Genomic DNA, 26,689 nt, shown 5'->3' on the forward strand with positions numbered 1-26,689 from the left:
AATTGAAATTGGACGCCATGTCGTGTTTCGCCAGCCCCTGATGTGCCTAAACAGTGGAAACCCTCCATAAGTGACCCCATTTTGGAAACTAGACCCCCTAAGGAACTTATCTAGATGCGTCGTGAGCACTTTTATCCCCCAAGTGCTTCACGAAAGTTTATAACGCCCGGGTGTGAAAATAAAAAATCCTATTTTTTCTACAAACATGATCGTTTAGTCCCCAATTTTTTATTTTCTCAAGCGTAGCAGGAGAAATTGGACCCCAAAAGTTGTTGTCCAATTTGTCCTGAGTACGCTGATACCCCATATGTGGGGGGAACCACTGTTTGGGCGCATGGCAGGGCTCAGAAGGAAAGGAGCGCCCTTTGACATTTTCAAGCTAAAATTGGCTGGAATTGAGATCGGATGCCATGTCGTGTTTGGCGAGCCCCTGATGTGCCTAAACAGTGGAAACCCCCCATAAGTGACCCCATTTTGGAAACTAGACCCCCTAAGGAACTTATCTAGATGTGTCGTGAGCACTTTTATCCCCCAAGTGCTTCACGAAAGTTTATAACGCCCGGGTGTGAAAATAAAAAATCCTATTTTTTCTACAAACATGATCGTTTAGTCCCCAATTTTTTATTTTCTCAAGGGTAGCAGGAGAAATTGGACCCCAAAAGTTGTTGTCCAATTTGTCCTGAGTACGCTGATACCCCATATGTGGGGGGGAACCACTGTTTGGGCGCATGGCAGGGCTCAGAAGGAAAGGAGCGCCCTTTGACATTTTCAAGCTAAAATTGGCTGGAATTGAGATCGGATGCCATGTCGTGTTTGGCGAGCCCCTGATGTGCCTAAACAGTGGAAACCCCCCATAAGTGACCCCATTTTCTGAGGGCATCATGTTCCGTTTGCAGAGCCCCTGATGTACCTAAACAGTAAAAAAAACCCACAAGTGACATCATTTTGGAACCTAGACCCCCATGGAACTTACTTAGATGTGCCCCCTCTTTGGAACTAATCTACTGGTTCCTAATTAGTAGTGCATGGAGGTGTGGTACAATTTGAAGCAGTCCTTCATACACAGGCCAGGTTTGTCGGGGCAGGTGTCGCATTGGTAGATGGTGTCCTTGCGTACTCCTCGTTTGTAGCACACTCGGCACCTTTTTTGCGGCTTACCTTTTCTACCAGTTGGCGGGACCACCCCCGGAAAATGCTGACCTGGTACAATACGAGCACCCTCAGTTCCGGAAGTACTGGGGCCCGCTCCTTCCCTCGTGCCAAACATCAGGGCCTTAACCACTACCTCCTGGAACTGAAGGTACGTCATATCGGTGTGGCGTGCACATCGTGACAGCAGGAAAGCGTTAAGCATTGCCATTTGTACGATGTACACCGACAGCATTTTGTACCACACCTTGGCCTTCCTCAAAGCACTGTACGGTTGGAGGAGTTGATCGGAGAGATCAACGCCCCCCATGTTTTTGTTGTACCCCAGTACACAGTCCGGTTTGCAGACCTGTGTAGAGGTTCCCCGTACAGTGCTGAGGGCGCTGCCATCACCGTGTATGGTGGTCAACAGAAGGACATCCCTCTTGTCCTTGTACTTGACCACCAGCAGGTGGTCGCTACATTGGGCTTTGCTCTCACCTTTTCTGAGCATCTGCCCAAGTAGCGTCTTCGGGAGGCCTCTCTGATTTTTGCGGACAGTACCACAGGCTGCGGTACCTTGCGCAGAGAGGGATTTGTAGAGTGGGATGCTGGAATAAAAGTTATCAGTGTAGAGGTGATAACCTTTATCCAGCAGTGGGTGCACCAAATCCCACACTATTTTCCCACTCACTCCCAAGACAGGGGGACACTCAGGCGGTTCAATCCTGCTGTACTTCCCTTCATAAACTCTAAAGCTGTGGGTGTACCCTGAGGTACTCTCACACAGCTTGTAGAGTTTGATTCCGTACCTGGCCCTTTTGTTGGGCAGGTATTGACGGAATCTGAGCCGCCCCTTAAAATGAACCAAGGACTCATCCACACAGATGTTCCTTTTGGGCACGTACACTTCAGCAAACTTTTTGCTGAAGTGTTCGATGACCGGCCGAACTTTGAACAGACGGTCAAAATTGGGGTCATCTCGTGCGGGACACTGTGCATTATCGGAATAATGCAGGAATTTGTGGATGGCCTCAAAACGCGTCCGAGCCATGACCATTCGGCACACTGGAATGTTATATAAAATATCCACACTCCAATATTGCCGAAGTTCTGGCTTCTTCACGATCCCCATGTGGAGGACCAGGCCCCAAAACTGCATCATTTCAACTGCGTCTACAGGAGACCAGTTAGAAAATGATGAACCGGGGTTTTGCTCCAAAAATTGCCAAGCATATAAATTAGTTTGCTCCACCATGAGGTTAACAAAATCCTCAGAGAAAAAGACTTTGAAAAAGTCTATTTCTGTGAGGCCGGTGGTGTCAAACCTGATTCCTGATTCTGCCACAAAATCAGGAATCAGTGGCTCGTAATTTTCGGGGGGCGAGGTCCATATGGGGTCCGAAGAAGGGCGCGCTGGTTCATCTTCAGGAGTGGGTGCTGCGTCATCTTCTCTCCTGGGGCGTCTGCGAGGCGGTTCCGCAGGACCCGAGGAGGAAGATGAGGAGGAGGAAGAGGATGAAGAATCTGAAGAGTAAAGGAATGTGGGATCCTCTCCCTCGCTATCAGTGTCGGAGGCAAGAAAAGAATATGCCTCCTCTGCTGAATAGCGCTGCTGGGACGAACGGGACATTTTTTGTGTGAGTATGGTGCTTGGGTGCAATTTATTGGAACTGTGTACGCGTGGGGGGGGGGGGGGGATAGTGTTTGGTGCAAACTTCTGAAAAGTAAAAGCTAAAAGAAAAAAAGCAAATAGGGAAAAAAAATACCTGTGAAAGGAAAAGTCTAAAACAGCAGGCCCTAGCTCTGATAAGTGAACTGCGTCACTTATCAAAGTTCGGCGCCTGCTGGGTGTGTGAATGGGGATGTGGAAAAAACGCCAGGCACGAGAGCTCTGATAAGTGAACCGAATCACTTATCAAAGTTCGGCGGCTGGGTGCGCGGACGGGGATGTGGAAAAAAAAAACAAAAAACGAAAGGCACGGGTTCAGATGCAGCGGCGGGGTGCGCGCAAGGGGATGTGGAAAAAAAAAAAAGAAACGAAAGGCACGGGTTCAGACGCAGCGGCGGGGTGCGCGCAAGGGTATGTGGAAAAAAAAAAAAAGAAACGAAAGGCACGGGCTCAGACGCGGCGGCGGGGTGCGCGCAAGGGGATGTGGAAAAAAAAAAAAGAAACGAAATGCACGGGCTCAGACGCAGCGGCGGGGTGCGCGCAAGGGGATGTGGAAAAAAAAAAAAGAAACGAAAGGCACGGGTTCAGACGCAGCGGCGGGGTGCGCGCAAGGGGATGTGAAAAAAAAAAAAAAGAAACGAAAGGCACGGGTTCAGACGCAGCGGCGTGGTGCGCGCAAGGGGATGTGAAAAAAAAAAAAAGAAACGAAAGGCACGGGTTCAGACGCAGCGGCGGGGTGCGCGCAAGGGGATGTGGAAAAAAAAAAAAGAAACGAAAGGCACGGGTTCAGACGCAGCGGCGGGGTGCGCGCAAGGGGATGTGGAAAAAAAAAAGAAACGAAAGGCACGGGTTCAGACGCAGCGGCGGGGTGCGCGCAAGGGGATGTGGAGAAAAAAAAGAAACGAAAGGCACGGGTTCAGACGCAGCGGCGGGGTGCGCGCAAGGGGATGTGGAAAAAAGAAACGAAAGGCACGGGTTCAGACGCAGCGGCGGGGTGCGTGGACGGGGATGTGGAGGAGAAAAGTGAGCACGAGTGTTGATCGGTGAACTGCGTCACCAATCAACGCTCGGCGGCTGGTAAATTTGGGCACGGACGGACGCGGCGCAAAGTGAGGGTGGAGGGGGAAGGGGGGATGGGGGGTAAGGAGGGATGGGGGGGTAAGGGGGGATGGGGGGGGGGGGGGGTAAGAAAGATCGGGCCGGGATCGGGGTATCAACACTTACGGTTGTAGTCTCTCTTCTTTCTTCTGTCTTCTTTCTTCTGTCTTCTTTCTTTTGTTTTTTTAGCGAGAATTATGGTGTCACAGGCTACTGTGGCACCACAAGTCTCAGCACAGGAGGGGGATCTGACAGCGTGACCGCTCTGCAGGAACCCTCACCAAGTGTGAGGATTCCTGCAGAGCAGTCAGACAGGTCAGGGACAGGTGAGACAGGTCACAGAGCGGTCACACCGCTGCTGTGACCTGTGATTGGTGGGATCGATGATCACATCGATCCCACCAATCAGGGGAGGCCCTGGTGACGCCGGTGTTGCTAGGCATCAGCCTATGATCGGAGCTCACAGCTCCGGTCATAGGCAGGTTACCGGCAGGTCACCAGCAAGTGACCGGCAGGTCACCATCAGGGCACAGCGCGGTCATACCGCTGCTGTGCCCTGCGATTGGCGTGATCGACGATCACATCGATCGCGCCAATCAGCAGGAGCAGGCAGAGGAGGCGAGGCAGGGCACCGGAGCGCAGTTAGAAGCAGGGCACAGCGCGGTAATATCGCCGCCGCTGCAATCCGGGGGGGTTTTGGCCGGTGCCTGGCGTTGCCAGGCACCGGCCCCAGGATCGAGTACATCGGTACTCGATCCTAGCCTGGGACCTCACTGTTTCAGCCAATCTGATTGGCTGAAACAGTGAGAAAGGCTGTGATTCGCTGTTCAGAATTGAACAGCCAATCACAGCGATCGGGAGGCCGGGGGGCGGCGCCATACCCTAAAATGCCGAGGCCATCTTCCGTAAGGTAAGGTGGCGTCGGAATTTTAATGCGATCACCGCGACTTAAGTCGCGGTGTCGCATTAAAGGGCATGATGTACTATCTCGTCGGCGGTCATACGGGCCCACCCCATCTCGACGGGATAGTACGTCCGATGTCAGGAAGGGGTTAATAGCCAGAAAAAAGGCTAAATATACAGCTGCCGGCTGATATTCATAGCCTGGGAAGATCCATGGGTATTAACCCCTTCCCATGCTATAAACATCGGCACCTAGTCGCTGCCTTTCCCTCTGTGGTGCAGAAAATTGCGCAGGAGACCACAACATTTTTTTTTTCTTAAGTTTTTTTTTTTTTTTTTTAAATTAAACAGATATTACATTTAAGGCCGGGGTCACACTTGCGAGAAACTCGCACGAGTCCCTCTCCTCAATACCTGGCACTGCTGCCGACACTCGGGACTGGAGTGTGCGGCTGCATGTATTTCTATGTAGCTGAATGCTCCAGTCCAAGTAGCGGCGGCAGTGGCGGGTGTTGAGGTGCAAGACTCGTACGAGTTATGCGCAACCCAGCCTAACGCAGATTTTGTGTGTGTCTTTATTTAACTCTTTGTGTACCATTTTATTATGTTTATTACTAAACATCGGGCTTGGTATTATCTATCCATCTATCGATATACACTACCGTTGAAAAGTTTAGGGTCACTTAGAAATTTCCTTATTTTTTGAAAGAAAAGCACAGTTTTTCCAATGAAGCTAATATTAAAGGGAACCTATCACCCCGTTTTTTTCGGTATGAGATAAAAATACTGTTAAATAGGGCCTGAGCTGTGCATTACAATAGTGTAGTTTGTGGACCCCGATTCCCCACCTATGCTGCCGAAATACGTTACCAAAGTAGTCATTTTCGCCTGTCAATCAGGCTGGTCAGGTCGGATGGGCGTGGCTTCTTCCCCCAGATATTGCGTAGTTTTCCGTTGGTGGCGTAGTGGTGTGCGCATGTCCAACGTCCCCAATCCTGCACGGGGGGGTGAAAATAGCAGCGATGTCCGTTATTCCATTGGTGGTCGGTGGGCGCGGCCATCTTCCTTTGGCCGCGCGTGCGCAGAAGCGGCGCTCTGCTGGCCGCGGCTTCAGGAAAATGGCCGCGGGATGCCGCGCGTGCGCAGATGGAGATCGCGGCGGCCATTTTCCTGAAGCCGCGGCCAGCAGAGCGCCGCTTCTGCGCACGCGCGGCCAAAGGAAGATGGCCGCGCCCACCGACCACCAATGGAATAACGGACATCGCTGCTATTTTCACCCCCCCGTGCAGGATTGGGGACGTTGGACATGCGCACACCACTACGCCACCAACGGAAAACTACGCAATATCTGGGGGAAGAAGCCACGCCCATCCGACCTGACCAGCCTGATTGACAGGCGAAAATGACTACTTTGGTAACGTATTTCGGCAGCATAGGTGGGGAATCGGGGTCCACAAACTACACTATTGTAATGCACAGCTCAGGCCATATTTAAAAGTATTTTTATCTCATACCGAAAAAAACGGGGTGATAGGTTCCCTTTAAATGATTCAGAAATACACTCTATACATTGTTAATGTGGTAAATGACTATTCTAGCTGCAAACGTCTGGTTTGTAAAGCAATATCTTCATAGGTGTATAGAGGCCCATTTCTAACAACCATCACTCCAGTGTTCTTATGGTACTTGGTGTTTGCTAACTGTGTAAGAAGGCTAATGGATGGTTAGAATACCCTTGACAACCCTTGTGCATGTTAGCACAGCTGAAAACAGTTTTGCTGATTATAGAACCTATAAACCTGACCTTCCTTTGAGCTACTTGAGAATCTGGAGCATTACATTTGTTGGTTCCATTAAACTCTCAAAATGGCCAGAAAAAAAGAACTTTCTATCTATAGATCTTTCTATCCATTTATAGATCTATCTATCTATATATTATCTTCTCTATCTATCTATAGATCTATCTATCTTTCTATCCTATATTTATCTATAGATAGATCTATAGATCTATCTATTTATCTATCTATAGATCTATCTATCTGTGTGGGTAAACATTATTCTTCAATGGCGTATGTAAATGAAGAGGTTGGACAAGAAATGACATCACAAGTCGTTTTTTGTTTTTTTTAAATAATAGATCTTTATTTAGCTTAAAAAGCATACAAATCCGCGTGAAAAAAAGCACATGAAAATTTGCATCAAAAACGCATCAAATCCACATGGATTTTTACCTGCGTTTTCTGCCAAGAGATGCAGAATCTGCTCAGAAAATTCCACAGGCAAATTTGCAACATGTGCATATACCATAAAAATATAAGAAGTAACAAAGGAGTTATTAGTATCACAGAATACTATAAATAAGAAGAACTACAACAACACAGATTACAAAGTAAGCGTTCATACGGTTACATCAGAAAAAAACCATACGTTTTGAGTTTTAGAATATAACAATATTTTTTGTGCTTTTATTGTGCTAACATAGTGAAACATAAAACTATACATTTCGTATCACTGTATTGTCACACGTGTATTTCTTGAGAAAACTTTGTCAATGTCTGGCGGCATCTGCAGTCTCCTTCTTCGGGACCTTACTGTGCATGACGGCACTTGCACTAGATCTTGGGTGGGAGAGACATGATTGAAAGTAGAGTGACCTGCCAATCAGTGATAGAAAGCAGGCAGCGGGTAGGGAGGAGGGTCAGCAGACCTGTAAGTGCAGCGCTAGCCCACTACACTGGTGGCTTATTTGCATAACAATTCAACAATACATTTCCTTAAATGTAGTATTGAATGACACCACCCATTTTGCCATGCAGAATACTGCAAAAAACTAAGACAGTGATGAAATAGTGAAAAAATAAAATAAAATGTAAAACTGACATTGTTTGGTTCTTTTGTTTGACTCTCATAGTATGGCAATAATGGTCTGGAAACATGAATCTCCAGGTCATTGTGATTATGGAGATACCAAATTTGTATAGATAACTTTTTTTTCCCATCACTTAAACTCAGTTTTGTTTTTCTTTTTTGAGACCTGAAACTTTATTTTTATTTGTGCCCCCAACTGGCAGTTTTGTCAATACTAATTTGCGGCACAGCATTTTGATGTATTGTTTTGGGAAGGTGTGGTGCCCAAAAAGCCATTTTTCTTGCATTTTTACTTATTTCTCTTTCCAGCATTTACTGTATGGGTTAATTAATTTTATACTGACATGGACAGGGCTTTTACGGTTGTGATGATAGAAATGTGCTACTTGTTTTTTTTGTAAATTTCTTAATCTATTTTTAGTTTCAATATATTTTATTGAAAGTTTTTTAAAACAACAAAATATGAACAAACTTCAATAAAGAAGTACATGACATGTCAATGAAGATGAAAATGATTGCTATACAATAGTTATAGTTCTAGTTGGGGTAGACAAAACAAATAACGACATATAAACATGACGAACAAAGGGAGAGATACATAAGGGAGGGGTACATAGGTATAACCATTGAGTTGAAAATGACTTCAGTTGACCAATAAGAAGTGCTTAAGGAGATCAGCGTCCAATGAGTCCGGTGAGTTAGACAAACATTGCTAAGTAGAGTCTGAGTCTGAAATAGATCTGAATGGGGCCAGATGCATATTATATTGGTTAAGGGACAGAGGAAAATTTAGACGATCATAATAAATTTGCCAAAAACCTCTCAGTCTCTCAGTCACTCAATATTATGGGGAAAGCGTAAGTGCCTGGGTCAGAGAAGCATTAGAGTCGAGACCAAGCCAAGGATCCCAAATCCGGAAAAAGGTACTCCATTCGTCATTCCTGGTTGCTTGGATGCGTTCATATAATAGAATAGTATTGATTTTATCTATGACTAGAGAAATGGAGAGTGAATTAATTCTCCATTTAGCAGCGATATGTATTTTAGCTGCCATGCAGATAATAGTTACCAATTTATGCAGATTTTTAGAAAATCCAGGGAATTTTGCCCCCAGTAGAAATACTGTGGGATCAAGGGAGATCGCTCTTCCATAAATTCTCTCAACCATTGACTTGATCTCACTCCATAAAGCCACAGCAACTGGACAGCTCCACCATGTGTGCCACATATCTCCCAGAGCGTTGCAGCCTCTGAAACAAGTGTTAGGTACATTCGGGTGAATGGCATGAAGTTTCACAGGAACATAATAAGCTCTGTGGAGGAGTTTAATTGATGTTTCAGCTAAGGAGGCCTGATGGCTACCCTTTGTTAATGTATCGCAACACCTATGCCATGTCTCCAGGGGAAGAACAAGACCCAGATCCTCTTCCCATTGTGACGTAAACTTTAATTTTACATCTCTCTTAGGAGAATTAAAAGCAGAGTACACCAGAGAGATCATTCCCCTCCCCATAGGGTCGTACAGACATCTCTGCTCAAACCTGGTTGCAATAAATGGAGACCCATGTGGTAGGATCTGTCTGGCGAAATGAAAAACTTGGTTTATACGGAGAGCTTCCCTAAATGGTGGTTCATGGTTCTGAGTGAATTCCTGTCTAGTGAATAAGGTATTTAAAGGGGAGCAGAGTTGTTTAAATGTAGTGATACCCTTCAGTATCCACCAGGAAAAAAGAGCAGGTTCCAAACCCGGTAGGAACATGGGGTTATGGAATAGGGAAGTAAGTGGAGAAGAATTAGACTGTAGACCATACTTGAATCTCTCCTTTCTCCAAAGGATCAAGGAGTGAGCAGAAAAAGGCGCAGTTTCAGAAATATTTTGCGGGATTTTGCCAGTGGACCACAAGAGACCAGGGAGAGAAAAGGGTCTTAAAAAGAAGGATTCCAGATATACTCATCTGGGGCTTTTCGTGCCGTAGTTGACGTTAGCTAATTGAGCTATTTGGGCTGCTTTAAAATATAATGCTAGGTTGGGTAGGGAGAGTCCCCCTATTTTTCTATGTAGGAACATAATATTTTGTTTGATCCTTGGTCTCTTACCCCTCCAGATGAACTTAGAGATGAGCGTTTGAATATCCCGAAGAGTTTTTGATGGTATTGCAATTGGAAGGGAACGGAACAAATATAAAAATCGAGGGAGAGATATCATCTTAATGGCGTGTAAGCGGCCCAGCCATGACAAATTTAGGGTGGACCACCTAGCCAAGTCAGCCTGGAACTTACTAAACAGGGGGGGTAATTCCATTTAAAGAGAGACGACTTGTGAGATGTTAGGTTAATTCCAAGGTAGGTTAGAAAGTGGTCTTTTCTACTAAAGCCAAATTGAGCTACAAGATTATCTTGATCTGCCTTAGGGTACCGTCACACAGTCACACTTTGATCGCTACGACCGTACGATCCGTGACGTTCCAGCGATATCCATACGATATCGCTGTGTCTGACACGCAGCAGCGATCAGGGATCCTGCTAAGAATCGTACGTCGTAGCAGATCGTATGGAACTTTCTTTCGTCGCTTGATCACCCGCTGTCATCGCTGGATCGTTGTGTGTGACAGCGATCCAGCGATGCGTTCGCTGGTAACCAGGGTAAACATCGGGTAACTAAGCGCAGGGCCGCGCTTAGTAACCCGATGTTTACCGTGGTTACCAGCGTAAAAGTAAAAAAAAACAAACCGTACATGCTCACCATCTGATGTCCGTCAGGTCCCTTGCCGTCTGCTTTCCGCTCTGACTGTCTGCCGGCCGGAAAGTGAGAGCAGATCACAGCAGTGACGTCGCCGCTGTGATCTGCTCTCACTGTACGGCCGGATCTCAGTCAGAGCAGGAAGCAGACTGCAAGGGACCTGACGGACATCAGATGGTGAGCATGTACGGTTTGTTTTTTTTTACTTTACGCTGGTAACCACGGTAAACATCGGGTTACTAAGCGCGGCCCTGCGCTTAGTTACCCGATGTTTACCCTGGTTACCCGGGGACTTCGGCGTCGCTCCAGCGCCGTGATTGCAACGTGTGACCGCAGTCTACGACGCTGGAGCGATAATCGTACGACGCTGCGACGTCACGAATCGTGCCGTCGTAGCGATGTAAATGGTACTGTGTGACGGTACCCTTAGGAGTATTGACAAACAAAGCCTCAGATTTGTCAACATTGATTTTAAGACCTGACATCTTTTCAAAAGTGTGGAGGAGGGAGAACAGGTTAGGAAGAGTAGAGTAGGGGTTAATTAGGGACAGGAGAAGATCGTCAGCAAAGAGACTGACCTTATATTGTTCCCCAAGATCAGAGGGTCCCAATATGTTAGGGTTATTCCTTATGGATTCGGCAAGGGGCTCCATAGCCAAAGCAAATAATGCTGGTGAGAGTGGACACCCCTGGCGTGTACCACGTTGAATTATTATAGGGGAAGGGTTGGTGGTAGGAAGCTTAAGGTACGCAGATGGACGGTCATAAATTAGCTGGAGACCTGAAATCAGTTTTTGAGGGAAGCCGAATTTATTTAAGACTGACAAGAGGTATGGCCAGGAGAGCGAATCAAAAGCCTTTTCAATATCTAAGGCAATCATCATAAGGGGTTTACGAGAGCAGTTTGCAGAGTGAATGATATTAAGATTTCTCCTAATGTTGTCGGGTCCCTGTCGCAGGGGTATGAAGCCCACCTGGTCTCGATGTATCAGTGAGGGGAGAATCTTATTAAGTCTATTAGTAATAATTGATGTAAATATTTTGAGATCCACATTTAACAGTGATATGGGTCTGTAATTTTTAACAAGCAGATGATCTTTTTTAAGTTTAGGGATGACCGTTACATGGGCTAAATAAAACTCAGGGGGCATCTGTGAGCCATTTAAAAGGGCGTTACAAAAGGTTGCAATATGGGGCAAGAGTAAAGTTTTAAATTTTTTATAGTACATAGAAATTAGTCCATCAGGACCGGGGGCCTTCCCTGACTTCAGCTTTTTAATTACGGAGTCAATTACTTCCGGTAGTATTTCAGATTGTAGCTGCTGGGCAGTTGGCTTTGGTAAATTAGGGAGGGGTATATTCTGTAGGAAAGACTTTAAGAGACATGGGGGAGGGTCTTTAGGAGGGGAATATACAGTAGCTTCTGATAATATTCAAAAAATGTTTTATAAATAAAGTCTGAATGGGCCGATACACGTCCAGATGCGTCTTTAATAAAGGGTATAGAGTTTGAGTTCTTTAGATCGCAATTGACGGGCTAGCATTTTAGTGGGTTTGTTAGCTTGTTTGTGAAAGGTGGCTCGGGTCCACGCTAGGGCCCTTTCTGTTCTAACGGTTAAAATCGCATCTAACTGTAGTTTGACATTTGTGAAAGGTGGCTCGGGTCCACGCTAGGGCCCTTTCTGTTCTAACGGTTAAAATCGCATCTAACTGTAGTTTGACAACGTGTATTTGTTTAATCAAGTAATAGGAAGTAGACATCTGATTTGCTTGTTCAAGCTTGAATAATTTGGTTTCCAATTGACTTTGAAGTTCAGATCTGTCCTTCCTCCTAGTGGACGCTATTTTAATTAACGAGCCAGTGATGAATTTCTTATGGGCTAGCCATATATTACCAGGTGAAGCGTCCTCGTTCAAGTTGGATTGGAAAAAAAGTTTCAAGTCATCTGAAATTTGGGTAGATATCGCAGGGTCAACTAGCAAGGATTCATTTAACCTCCATTTATAGAGTTTGGATGAAACAATGTTAAATTTAAAAACAGAAAGAACCGCGTCATGATCAGACCACGACGATGGGACATGACGCGAAAATAGGACGGTTGGGAGAGAATTTGCTGTAGTCACCTGGAGATCTATTCGTGAATATGATCCATGGGCTGGGGAAAAATATGTGTACCCTCTCGTAGATCCATTGAATTCTCTCCATATGTCTACCAACCGATTCTCAGCCAGCATGTGAAGAATTTTTTTCCTGTCGGACTTAGAGATGTCTGATCTTTTTGGGGAGCTACTGTCTAAGGACGGATTTAAGGTGAAATTAAAATCACCACACCATATCAAGTGGTGGTAAGAAAGGGAGGAAAGTTTAGATAAGATTATTTTAAACGCTGATAATTGAGAGTTAGCAGGTAGGTAGCTATTTACAATACAGAGATTGCGGCCCTGTAGCGTCCCTTGTAATATTAAAAATCTGCCTTCAGAATCCGAAAAAGAGCTAGATAATTGAAATGGGAAGTTGTTTTTGAGGAATATGGCTACTCCCCTAGTCTTACGGTCCCACGAGGCTAAGAAAAAACGGGAATAGTTTGAGTCAAAATATTTAGGAGAGGAAGTGTTAGAGAAATGGGTTTCCTGTAGGCATGGGATATCAGGCTTATGTTTATGATAATCTAAGAAAGCTTTTTTCCTTTTTAACGGCGAATTATGACCCCTAACATTGTGAGAAAAGACTCTACACATGGTAAACCAAGACAATCATTGCCCATATTCCAGAGACATCGAACATACTATAACTTGATTCAATATTGGTGGGTGAACAACTTTGTATACCTGTAGATAGAAACAGTGGGAAGGAAACAAAACAAAGAGGGGTACAAACACGAAACATGGAGACAAATGTAGAAACTTGGGTCAAAGGCCCAAAATATATGGCGATCTGGAGATTCAAAATACCAGAAAATCCAGTATTCACCAAATGTGGGTGACATGTGGTAAACCCAGGCATCAAACCCCTATAATAGAACGCCCAAGAAGGGGGGTAACAAGGGCAAGAGAGGGGCTAAGGGGAGGTGAAAGTATATATATATATATATATATAAAAAAAAAAAAAAAAGGGGGGGGGGGGGGAGGGAGGAAAATGAAAAGGTAGGGGAGGGGAGTCGGGCTAGCAATATAGAACTCTGCAATCGGGGAATTATTAGGATAGAGGCTATATGAAACCATAGAAAATTGAAGTAAAGTTACTGCAATTATAGAAAACTCATAGCAAACGGTGCTATTTCAACCAGTTATTATGGGGTAGCCAGCACAGCAAACCTGTAGAACAGTCATGTAGTACGCGTGCTCTGGCTCCTAGTTGTAGGGGCTGACGACCACTCTCTGACCGGTCTTGATTTCCTTTGTGGCAGAGGCTGGATGGTATCTGGAAATGGGATTCCGGAAAGTTCTAAAGCCTTTTTACCCTCATCCAGCGAGCGGCAAGTATGTAGCTTGTTCTCATGGGTGAAGGATAGTGAAAACGGATACCCCCAGCGGTATTTGACTTGTGCCGCTTGTAATGCAGTGGTGACTGGCCTGAGGGCTCTCCTTCTAGAAAGTGTGGCTGGAGCAACGTCAGCATACAAGCGTACTGAATCAGGTAGGCCGGGTAATGATGAATGAGGTCGTGCAGCATTTAAAATTAGATCCCGAGATTCCTCGTAATGCATTTTAAGGACCACGTCCCTTGGGAGATCTGAGGAGCGCGGCTTACCAAGTGATCTGTGGATCCTTGTGATGTGTAAAAGCAGAGGGTCTATATCTGGTAAAAGCGCGGTAGCTGTCTCTTTAAGCGTTATGATGGATTCAGGTAACCCGCGTATACGGATATTGCCTCTGTGAGACCTGTTTTCTAGGTCCTCGTTTCTTAGTTCAAGTTCACTGATACGATCGGCATGGTACCTGAGGGTCTCCTGGTTCTCCTCTAAAGCATCTGCTGTAGCGTCCATCTTCTCCTCCAAACTAGAGGTACGCTGAGCAATTTCCTGAAACTGAGAGGCAATGGAGTGCATAGCAGAAGTAAGTTCGGTTCTGAATGTTTCCTGCAGTGTTTTGGTTAGAGTCGCGGTGGATATAGTAGACTCCCCTGCCTTGCGGGATTCGTCAGAGCCTGTAGCCGCGCTGCCTGCTTGTGAGGAGGTGGGGGTTGGTAGAGAAGAGGACGAAGCGGCCATCTTTCCCGCGCCGCTGCTTGCCAGGATCTCTGTTATTGTGCGGTTTGCCGTTTGAGTAGCGCTCCCCTTCTTAGGCATTGCACGCTACCGACCTCTCTGGGGCAAGATGAGCTCGTCGGAGTGAAGGTTTCCCCGATTACGGCACTTTGGAAGGGTGTATAATGATGCCGGGTTGCGGAGCTCAGCAGAGCATGTCCGTCTCTGTCAGAGTCCGCGCATGCGCCCCCTTAATCTATTTTTAATGGAGAAAAGAGGTGTGATATGCATGTGTGTATATACCTTCTTTTTTTTTTTTACACAGATTAAGCGATTTGAACTTGTGATTGTGATTGACCATTTCTTTTTATACTATATACTGATTTAGCACAGCATTGTATTAAATAGTTAAAACTGCAGTCTCCCAATGGAGCTTTACAGGAGTAACAAGATGGCAGCTATGGAGGCTTTCAGCAGACCCGAAGCTGCCATGCTAACCTATAGGTGTCCTGCAATTACGTTCTGGGGGCCCACTGGAAGCCTATACATGCATATACTGGCAATCGCTTCACTTAAATGCCTCTGACTGTGGCATTTAAATAGTTAACCGCAGCGATCGGAGGTCAGCTCTGTCTGCTACTGTTGGACACACACAACGGCTATATAGGATACCTACAATCTACAGTGTATGGAGGGAGCTCAGCTCCTGAAGCCCCCTCCATACACGGTCAGCCCATCATTGATTGTGTGTGATTTTAGGGCTATGGGGTGCAAGGTTTTTAAAATTAGTGATTTCTGTTTTATTTTTTTATCTAATGTATAGGCCACTTGAGGAAAGAATGGTTCTCTTAACTTTAACTGTTATGCACAGGAATAGCTACTCTGTAGGGACTCTCATCTGACCAGCAAAAGCGCAGTTTCAGACGCACTTTGCGCAAGCCACCATTGCTAGGCAAGTCCTTAAGAGCCGAGATCTTCTTCACCCACTTCGGAAGGGGTGGAGGACTTTACAGAGCTCTTCCCAGACTGCTGTCGAAGGACAGCTGGCGTCTGGTGATGCTGACGATGTTGACTTGGGGTCAAGAGTAAATCTAAAGCTAGCGCAGGCTGCAGAGGATTCACTTGAGCCAACAACCAAAGATGTATTCTCTGTGGTGGCTTTTTGTAAGTCCACATTAACTACACTGACCCAAGACACGGATAGTTTAGAAGAGGACATGTCTGAGATGAAGGGGGTTATTGAGAGAACTGATGCTCTGGAGGAGAGAGTGAGCACTAATGAGGACGATATCCTGAATGTGAAAAGGTACACACCAGGTCAGTCCAACGTATAGCTGTAATGGTTGTTATGACAGACCAGCTAGAAAAGAGTATGACAAGAAATAACCTACAGGTCCTTCTCAAAAAATTAGCATATAGTGTTAAATTTCATTATTTACCATAATGTAATGATTACAATTAAACTTTCATATATTATAGATTCATTATCCACCAACTGAAATTTGTCAGGTCTTTTATTGTTTTAATACTGATGATTTTGGCATACAACTCCTGAAAACCCAAAAAACCTGTCTCAATAAATTAGCATATCAAGAAAAGGTTCTCTAAACGACCTATTACCCTAATCTTCTGAATCAACTAATTAACTCTAAACACATGCAAAAGATACCTGAGGCTTTTAAAAACTCCCTGCCTGCTTCATTACTCAAAACCCCCATCATGGGTAAGACTAGCGACCTGACAGATGTCAAAAAGGCCATCATTGACACCCTCAAGCAAGAGGGTAAGACCCAGAAAGAAATTTCTCAACAAATAGGCTGTTCCCAGAGTGCTGTATCAAGGCACCTCAATGGTAAGTCTGTTGGAAGGAAACAATGTGGCAGAAAACGCTGTACAACGAGAAGAGGTGACCGGACCCTGAGGAAGATTGTGGAGAAGGACCGATTCCAGACCTTGGGGAACCTGAGGAAGCAGTGGACTGAGTCTGGTGTGGAAACATCCAGAGCCACCGTGCACAGGCGTGTGCAGGAAATGGGCTACAGGTGCCGCATTCCCCAGGTAAAGCCACTTTTGAACCATGGGCTACAGAGAAGCAGCACTGGACTGTTGCTAAGTGGTCCCAAGTACTTTTTTCTGATGAAAGCAAATTTTGCATATCATTCGGAAATCAAGGTGCCAGAGTCTGGAGGAAGACTGGGGAGAAGGAAATGCCAAAATGCCTGAAGTCCAGTGTCAAGTACCCACAGTCAGTGATGGTGTGGGGTGCCATGTCAGCTGCGGGTGTTGGTCCACTGTGTTTCATCAAGGGCAGGGTCAATGCAGCTAGCTATCAGGAGATTTTGGAGCACTTCATGCTTCCATCGGCTGAAATGCTTTATGGAGATGAAGATTTCATTTTTCAGCACGACCTGGCACCTGCTCACAGTGCCAAAACCACTGGTAAATGGTTTACTGACCATGGTATTACTGTGCTCAATTGGCCTGCCAACTCTCCTGACCTGAACCCCATAGAGAATCTGTGGGATATTGTGAAGAGAAAGTTGAGAGACGCAAGACCCAACACTCTGGATGAGCTTAAGGCCGCTATTGAAGCATCCTGGGCCTCCATAACATCTCAGCAGTGTCACAGGCTGATTGCCTCCATGCCACGCCGCATTGAAGCAGTCATTTCTGCCAAAGGATTCCCGACCAAGTATTGAGTGCATAACTGAACATTATTATTTGATGTTTTTTTTGTTTGTTATTAAAAAACACTTTTATTTGATTGGACGGGTGAAATATGCTAATTTATTGAGACAGGTTTTTTGGGTTTTCAGGAGTTGTATGCCAAAATCATCAGTATTAAAACAATAAAAGACCTGACAAATTTCAGTTGGTGGATAATGAATCTATAATATATGAAAGTTTAATTGTAATCATTACATTATGGTAAATAATGAAATTTAACACTATATGCTAATTTTTTGAGAAGGACCTGTAAGAATAATAGGAATTCTGGAAAAAATAGAAGGGAATACTCTCACTGAATTTATGGAAAACTGGCTTCAAGGGAACCTGTCGCCCCAAAGCCCACCGGCATCAGGGGCTTATCTACAGCATTCTGGAATGCTGTAGATAAGCCCCCGATGTATCCTGAAAGATTAGAAAAGACTTTAGATTATACTCACCCAGGGGCGTTCCTGCTGCGGTCCGGGTCCGGCGCCTCCCATCTTCATCAGATGACGTCCTCTTCTTGTCTTCACGCTGCGGCTCCTGCGCAGGCGTACTTTGTCTGCCCTGTTGAGGGCAGAGCAAAGTACTGCAGGGCGCAGGGAAAGATCAGAGAGGCCCTGCGCACTGCAGTACTTTGCTCTGCCCTCAACAGGGCAGACAAAGTACGCCTGTGCAGGATTTGCAGCATGAAGACCAGAAGAGGATGTCATCTGATGAAGATGGGAGGCGCTGGACCCGGACCAGCAGCGGGAACGCCCCAGGGTGAGTATAATCTAACGTCTTTTTCTCATCTTTCAGGATACATCAGGGGCTTATCTACAGCATTTCAGAATGCTGTAGATAAGCCCCTGATACCCGTGGGCTTACCTCACCCACGATTTTGGGGGTGACAGGTTCCCTTTAAAATTATGTCCGGGACTGATGTCCTCACACCTTAGCTATTGAAGGAGTGCACAGGGTTCCTTCAAGACTCTTACCCCCTGGACAATCCCTCATCCAATGTTAAGCAAGATTCTGCACTACAGAGATTATGATACCATTTTAAGATGTGCGAGAGACATACAGGATCTCTTTATAAATGGGAACAAAGAATCCATTTTCCAGGATTTCTCCACAGAAGTTCAAAAACAGAGGATGAAATTCACTCAAATTAAAAAGCGATTGAGGAACCTAAACATGTATTATTTTATGTTATATCCGATACGACTGAGAGTTGTTGCTTTAGATGAATCACATTTCTTTTCAGGAGCAGGGGAGGTCATGAAATGGCTGGATCAGCACCAAAGACAGCTACGTATGGCAGCCACTTAAATTCAACAGATCCGGAAAAGAGAATTGCCAGAAGACTATATAATGGCCCTGCGTTTTTTTTCTTTTTCTTTTATTGGGGAAAATCTCTTCACTTGTGAATACAGCAAAATACGGGTTATTTGTCCAATTGTTACCCTCTGATTATATCTAATATTCTACAAAGAGTAGTCATCTTGTTGAAAAATATTGTTCATTTGTTCTAAACTCAATGTAAAACTCCTTAATAAGATAGTAGCAGAGGGGGAATGTAAGAATGGGATGCCTTCGTGTACACTTTTGATATAAGATGGGAGTTTTTTAATCCACGCTTGGAGTGGATTCACCTGCGCTCTCAACGGGAGAGGGAAATTGTACTTCTTCCATTTTATGTGGGATGGGGAGGGAGGGGATGAGTTGTGGGATCTTTGTTTTATCCCACTTTTTGCCATACTTCACTACAAAACATTGTATAATTTAAATGTAAAAATATACCAAACAGTTTAATAGATAGTAGGATCCTCAGTAAATCTTTTGACATCAGTTGAACAATTTAAATTTTAAGTTGGAATGTTAGAGGTCTCCCAGAAGGGGTAAAAAGAGCTGCAATTTTCAGTATATTCAATCCTATAACCCTGCTATAATATGTCTTCAGGAAACACACCTTACAAAAGAGAGAATATCCTTGGTGAATAAGAGGTGGAAGCAGGCAAGTTATCCCTCTATAGTCTCATCATATTCTAGAGGGGTGTCTATACTGATTCACTCGACAGTCTCATTTGAGTTAATATATGTTAATATAGGTTATTGACTGGCACTTGGTATATCTGACATATAGGGTATTTGATATGGTGATTTGTGTTGCTTCGGTATACATCCCACCTCCATACAGCGTTGGGGTACTGCAAAAAAAAAAAAAAAGCCTTATCAGCACAGCAATATCAGTGAGAGAGAAAAAACAGCCATACTTGCAATATCATGTCCTGACTCAAATGCACAAACAGGATGCAACGTGTCCCCCAAGATAAAAGCAGGGGCAGCACAGGTGCAAAATACTGAAAACAAGCCACTTACTAACCCACCAAACATCCATGGGGCGGCTGCCTAGTATTTGAATTGCACATGTCTGCATAGGGTGTCGTTCACACTATTACGTGAGATGCACCTCTAGCCGTATAGCAGCCTCTTACAGATGCCCCTCCTATTACATCAGGCGGGCTACCAATACCATATGTGCACCCACAGGCTAGACACCCCACATTACCCAGCCACCACTGGAAAGACCCTTTCTGCACCCAGCAAAAAAAGATATACCGTAAATAATGAATGAGATATTTGGGCCAAAATTCATAAGCTTGCAACCCTTGTCACGGGTTCTCATTATCTTGAGAGTCCTACACTAAACCCTTCTCTAAATTAAAAAAAAATTCACTGCAAGAGGAAAAGAAAATTAACAATATCACTGAGATAGCTGCTCCTGCTTTTATCTTGGGGGACCCGCTGCATCCTGTTTGTGCGTTGGTTTCAGGACATGATATTGCAAGTATGGTTGTTTTTTCTCGCTCAGTGACATGGTTAATTTTCTTTACCTCTTTCAGTGAATTTTTTTGAATTTAGAGAAGGGTTTAGTTTGACTTGCAAGATAATGAGGACCTGTGACGTGGGTTGCGAGCTTATGTATTTTGGCCTAAATAATGACAAATACCTCATTATTTACCGTATTTTTCGACTGTAAGACACACCGAACCATAAGACGCACCCCAAATTTACACAAGGAAAATGGAGGGAAAAAAATAACGTGCCAAATGGGGGTCCATCTTACAGTCTGAATTCAGCTTACCCTGGCGGGGGGGGATCAGCAGCACTGGTGGAGCGGGGTCACGGGGGTGTTCAGTGGTCCGGCGATAATATGACCCAGACTGGTGCGGCAGATTTGACGGGGCTCCGCCGACATTTTGTGAAAGCCTGGAGACCCCGCACATCCATCAGTGCTATGGCCTCCGGGAAATCCCATCCCAGGATGGTGTGGCTGGTTCGTCAGTGCCCGGTGGTGCGGAGGCATTTTGTGAAAGCCCGGAGCCCCCGTACCTCCATTGCCTCTGCTATGGCCTCCGGAAAAATGGCCAGCGGTGGTGGCGCATGCGCAGATTGAGATGTCGGCAATTGAAAAGTTATCCATTATTCCCTGGATAGGGGATAACTTTCAAACTTATGAGCATCCCATTAATTAGTGAAATAATTCCAAAGTTTTTCTCGTATAAACTGGCACATGCCTTATTTGATAAAAATGGGGCTGCATCAAAACATCCCAAATAGGCTGCATCATAAAGGGGGTAATAAATAGAAAACTGGAAAGACTAAAAAGCGCAATAGGGTCTTACTCGGTAAACAGAGAATAGATGAAATCGGAGTATGCTCTCCTGGAAGGCTTGTGACAGTCACAACCACTATATAAAACTTGTAAAAGGCTAGTGCAGCACCACCAAATCGATATGACACAATTGCTAAAAGATGAGGTGGGTGTAAAGCCGAGCTACCGGAGATATGATGCACAATAGGAAACCAAATGGAGTGGAGTTGCTGTTGTATTAGTTGATGCGTTTCAACGTAATCCAACCTCTTCATCAGGACAAACCACAATCTTGTGGTTTGTCCTGATGAAGAGGTTGGATTACCTTGAAAATGCCTTGACTAATAAAGCCGCAACTAGACTTCATTTGGTTTCACATTATGCATTGTATCTCTGGCAGCGCGGCTTTACGCCCACCTCATCTTCCAGTGTTTGTGTCATTAATGGGGTAATGTTACTTTTAAAGCCTTCGAAGCCTAACTGGGCGTATCTCATTATTCAGAGAAATGTTTTGGCATATGTCTTTTTCAGTGTTTTTGCTCTTAATCAATACAGAATAGGGCTCTTGCTGACGTACTGGCTCACGGAAGGTGCTGATTCTTCTTGGGAGATCTACATTAGTTGGCAGGGAGCCTTTGAGGTAGTGTTAAGGAAAAAAAAATGCCTTTCCTATGCCGCCTCTAGATGGCTACAGTGGAAATTCTCTTTCATTTGGTGCATCGGTCTGGAGCCTGGCTCTAGGTTTATTCAGGCCTGCTAATTAATACTTAAAGGAGTTGGCCAAGTTTTGTAAAAAAGTATTTGCACACCTTCTAATCCTTTGTGGCGTCAGTGCTGCCAGTCCATGGTCCCAAGCCAGTCTAAGTTTATTTTGGCTGAAACTGTGACTTTCTGTATGTGACAGTCACTGACTGTGATAGTCATGTCCTGTACTGGACAATTCAGGTACTGCTATATGCCACCTACACTTTTTTTTTTTTTTTTTAATTGCTACGTGGGATCCCAAAAAAATGAATACTGGAACTGGATTAAGAAGTGAGCGTGAAATAAATAATGAAGTAATCTAATATTTGTGAGGTTGAAGATTAAGTAGGTGTCACAAAATATGATGAAGAGAAAAATCTCTAAAGAAATTATACCTCTTAAGGAAGAAATGAAAGGAACAGAGGAAGCAATTTCTGCTTAGGCAGTGAAAAAGAGGTTTCCTACTGTTTGAACTGGCTGTTCTAAAATATATAGGGTAGGGCAGTAACCTAGGTATCAAAAAAGACTGGCAAGCAGAACTGTACCGAAACCAAAATGCACATTACTTCTACCGTCAGTAAAAAAAAAAAAAAACGTTAAGTCAAACCAATGTATTGACCTCCCCAAAAGAAAGAAAAAAATCTAGGATGGAAAATCCAACTTCAAAACTCGGGGATTAACATGGCGGAGTCATTGCCTTACCAACAATTTGTCTTGGAACAATTCATTTGGGAACTGGAGACAGTGACGTTAAAAGCTACTTTACAGCCCAGTGTTTCTGGTAAGAGAACAGAAGAATAAGAAGGGAAATCCAAAACCAAATATTTCATAAATGTATTCATGAATTGAGTATCTGGGTTAAAGAACATTTTATAAATAGTTTCTTTTCTTTTTAATAATTTTGAAGCTATATCAATGTCTTGTTTACTTTGGTAAAAAAAGATTGACATGAGGCCTACCTAGGAGTAGTGGACTCCTTAGGCTTCCACAGATTTCACTTGGGGCTAAACTGAAGAGTGGCGACTAAGGAACCCCATTCTGTTGCAAGCTATTTCACTCATTAACCTTTGTACAAGAATCTGGACTTTAGTGCAGGGTTTCCACAGGGCACCTCCTCAAAGTGATCTTCGTTAGCAAGAGCTGACATTTCATTGAATCCTATAAGTAGTATAAGTAGTTCTGAGATGTGACCCATGAAACATATTCCGAGAAGTTGGCATCAATGCAGGCGACAGAAAAGTATCAAGGTTAAGATACAAGGTCGGTGTTATTATTTTAAAGCAACTCAGAGAATCACCGTATTACATATAGGAACCTATCAACCTTAATATTTAGGGAGTGGGACATCACGATGAGGGAAAGCCCTTTAAATTTGGTGGATCAACTGATAAATGGTTTGGGGAGATAAATTTGGTTATGATGGCCTTGTGTCTGCACATGTGCTACCAGTACAAGAAATATCAGCGAGGCAAGGGTAACTGCGGCCACATGACAATACCAAAGAAAGTTGTGTTCACCTGCTAAGATCTTTGCTAAATATGAAGATTAGGAGTATCTAAACCTGCAATTCACTTTTATAAAAATGTAATGGTCTCGTTCACAGAAGTAAATCGAATCTTAGGGGAAAAAAATAAATTTTATATACCTTGCTTCTACAAGACAAAATCTGTTAAAATTGGTTGTTCGTTCAGGCAACCCCAAAAAATATCAGATTCTTTATAATCAAAGGTCATCAGTGGCTGTACGATCAGTTCTATTATTCCATTTTGGATGTTAATACCTAGTACGTTGTCTATTTAGAAGATAGGGATATATGGCTTATACTTGTCCCGGTCTAGAGATTGACCCTGAACACGGTAAAATCTTTGACTATACAGATAATGCTGAACAAAAAATAGTTTTCTACTTGATTTATACACATCTGGGCTTTTTAGTATCACCACATTTTGTTCTTGGCTGCTGGAAAATATCCAATAGTTCGTATATCAACATGGTTGGTGGAGATTACCGTAATCTGCTGTCTTTTTCTCTCCCTTTTTTATATAGCCTTTTCTGCTGTTCTGTTATAGAGATGTTTTAGGATAGTTATTCCATTAGCCACCCACCAGGCGAATGGGTGGGGATCTAGCCCAGGTGTAAACACGGTCTTATGGAAGAGGGGTTTAGTGGAGACGACCTAGACTGAAGGTTAAATTTGAATCTTTCCCTCCTCCAAAGGATTAGGGAGTGGGCTGTAAATGGTGCTGTAATATGAAGACCTTGCGGGAGCTTCTGTGTGGACCATATGAGGCTAGATAAGGAGAATGGGTTCAAGAAAGATGATTCTAGGTTAACCCATCTAGGCTTATTGTTGGCAATGCAGGTGCTAGTCAATTGAGCTAATTGGGCGGATTTGTAATACAATAATGATATAAAATCTAAATTTGCTATAACTAATAGATAGTTCTTCCAGTTCATGCAGATTAAGCACCTGGCGTCTTCGCTACATGGCTCATTGAAGGTTTCTCAACCAACTAAATTTGAGAGGCTTTGTAAGAAAGGCACATCAACTAAAGGGCTAATATCAGATTTTCACAGGACCTTGGGTTGTCCTTGGACTGACACCCCTCCCCCTTGAAACATATGGTTAGATGGGAGTATTTGCTGGGAAGGACGTTGTCTTCCCAATGTTGGCAGAATATATGGGAGAAGGTGTCCGAATCCAGTATCTGCACCCTTTATAAGAAAAGCCAATATAAAATGTTGATGTTTTGGTATCACACTCCGGAGCTCATTCATAGACTGAACCACCAGCTCCCAAATATTTGTTGGCGTTGTTGCTCAGCATCGGGTTCTCAGTTCCACATTTTCTGGTCTTGCCATGGGCTGGCTGGATTTTGGGAAAAGATGAAAACCTTAATACAAAAGGTTCTATATGTGGAGGTTGAGCTGGACCTTGCTATATACCTACTAAATGTTTCCACCAAGAGGGATGAGGAGGAATTCGACCAGACTGCTGTTACATATGTTGACAGCAGCTAAGCTGTTTGATTGGCCGTCATTGGAGACAGACTGCTCCCCCTCTCTTATCAGAAGGCTTTGGATAGAGTAGCCGACATCCGCAGGATCAAGCACATAACAGCCTTATTAATTGTGAGTTTCAACAGATTTGAGACCGTCTGGGCTCCCTGGGACTATTTTAGGGCCCAAAAGAAGTTAGGAGCATGTTGGTTTTTGAACAGGTTTCTTCTTCCCTATGTGTAGGTCTCATCTTATTTAGTATTTTGTTTTTCTAAGAATTATAATATGAGTATGGGGATGGAGTCATCTTAACTTGACATCATTTAGAACTGCAGTTGGACTTTGTCTTTTTCTGTTCTATAGCATAATATATTTTGATGCCACTGGGGGAACGTCTTCCAAGAGATCATTGTAATTGTCCTCAATTCTTTCTGATCTTTTAATTTTTGTCTAATTTCTGATTGTAATTTTTTTTCAAATTTTAATAAAAATTACAGTTTCTAGAAAATATATTATTGGTTCACGCCTCTTGCTCCATCTGGACTGGTGTGCTGAATGTCAATCAGGACCTTAGACTTCTGTTTTCTGTTGTTTGTGATATATAATTTACTATTCTAACACTTAGTTTTGGGGATGTTTCTTTCCAGGACAGCAATGCGAACCTTGTGGTGCCATTATGGAGAAGGCTGTAAGCACATCAGAACCATTGCCTTCTAAATCCTCTCCAGTTTCTAGTAATAAAGAGACTGACCCAACCAAAGAAGTAGACTCGAGTAAAATCCAGAAGGGAAAGCGAGCTGGGTTTGTGCTGGTGCATGCAGGTAAGAGGTGATCCATGCACTGCAGTATCATGATTGACATGTATAAGTGGGTAAAGTATAAGGGTAAGTTCACACTGGGCTTTTTTTGCTGCGTTTTTTTATGCTAATTTTCAGCTGCTTTTTCAGTAGTTTCAGAAATCTCATGCACACACATTGGCTTTTTGTGCCTTCAGGATTTTGTGCATTGCTGCTTTTTTTGGACATAGGGCATGTCCCTTCTTTCAGCGTTTTTGCTGCATTTTTCACCCATTGGCTTGAATGGGTGTTGAAAAAACGCAGGTATCATTATTTGCACCAAAACCGCACCTAAACCTGCGTTTTTGCCACAGCTTCTTTCCTGCCAAGAAATCAGATTTTGCTGCAGCAAAAACATCCAGTGTGAACTTACCCTAATTCCTTCAGACTAGCTTTAGTCATTAGTGGTGTTGGGGACAGAGTTTTCTCAATAGTTGTTCCCCACCAGTTGACCAGTAATTATCTTTCTATCTGGTATTTTTTTTTATTCTTTTACAAGAATAGCAAAGCCTTTGTGAAATGGAGTTCTCATAGCTGCCATTTCTTTATGTGCAAGATCCAAGAAGCATCTGTGAACATGTAGATACATTGAAATGCTGCAGTGAAAGACCATTCATAATAAACTCTAATTATTTTGACCTATTTTTGTCTTTTTATTTTGTTGCTAATTTGTAGGTGCTGGATATCACTCTGAATCCAAAGCCAAGGAATATAAACATGTCTGCAAACGAGCATGTAAGAAGGTAGGATTGCATTGTTGTCTTCTAGTAAGTTGTCAGTATGGGGAAAGCTTTATCTTTTGTAGTTAGGGGCACATTTGGCTGTTTTTTTCAGCGATTGCATATTGATGATGAGGGTCCATCGCCTGAAATCCATTTATTTTTTACAGAGAATTGCTGCCCAGCTGATTCAAGTAAATGTGGCCTCTGCCTTTCCTTGCACAACTAGGTGGAAAACACCGCAAAAATGTACAAGGGGTCCTCAGTATATATCTTAAAATAATATAATAATTGATAATCGCTTGTTCAGTTCTCTGCTGCTCTAGTGTCCGCACTTTGGTGGTCCCTGTTAGTCCTTGTTTATGTCCTTGCAGTAATTGCATCACACACATCTGCGGTAATGGCTGCTGCCTAACACTCCTGAGTAGTCTCATGAAATGCATGC

General features: G+C 43.9%; 1 protein-coding gene across 4 annotated transcripts in view; it reads left to right on the top strand.

The window, feature by feature from the left end:
• TASP1 (taspase 1) overlaps positions 1-26,689 on the top strand; it is a 224,660-nt gene that overhangs the window by 18,839 nt on the left and 179,132 nt on the right. For all 4 annotated transcript variants that reach the window (XM_077282571.1, XM_077282568.1, XM_077282569.1 and 1 more), the window contains 2 exons: positions 25,337-25,510; positions 26,201-26,268. In XM_077282571.1, the coding sequence (XP_077138686.1) occupies positions 25,366-25,510; positions 26,201-26,268 (213 nt within the window). In that variant the 5' untranslated portion in view covers positions 25,337-25,365. The remainder of the gene's footprint in view (positions 1-25,336; positions 25,511-26,200; positions 26,269-26,689) is intronic.

This window comes from Ranitomeya variabilis, chromosome 2 (genome assembly GCF_051348905.1).
Source record: "Ranitomeya variabilis isolate aRanVar5 chromosome 2, aRanVar5.hap1, whole genome shotgun sequence".
Classification (NCBI taxonomy): Eukaryota; Metazoa; Chordata; class Amphibia; order Anura; family Dendrobatidae; genus Ranitomeya; species Ranitomeya variabilis.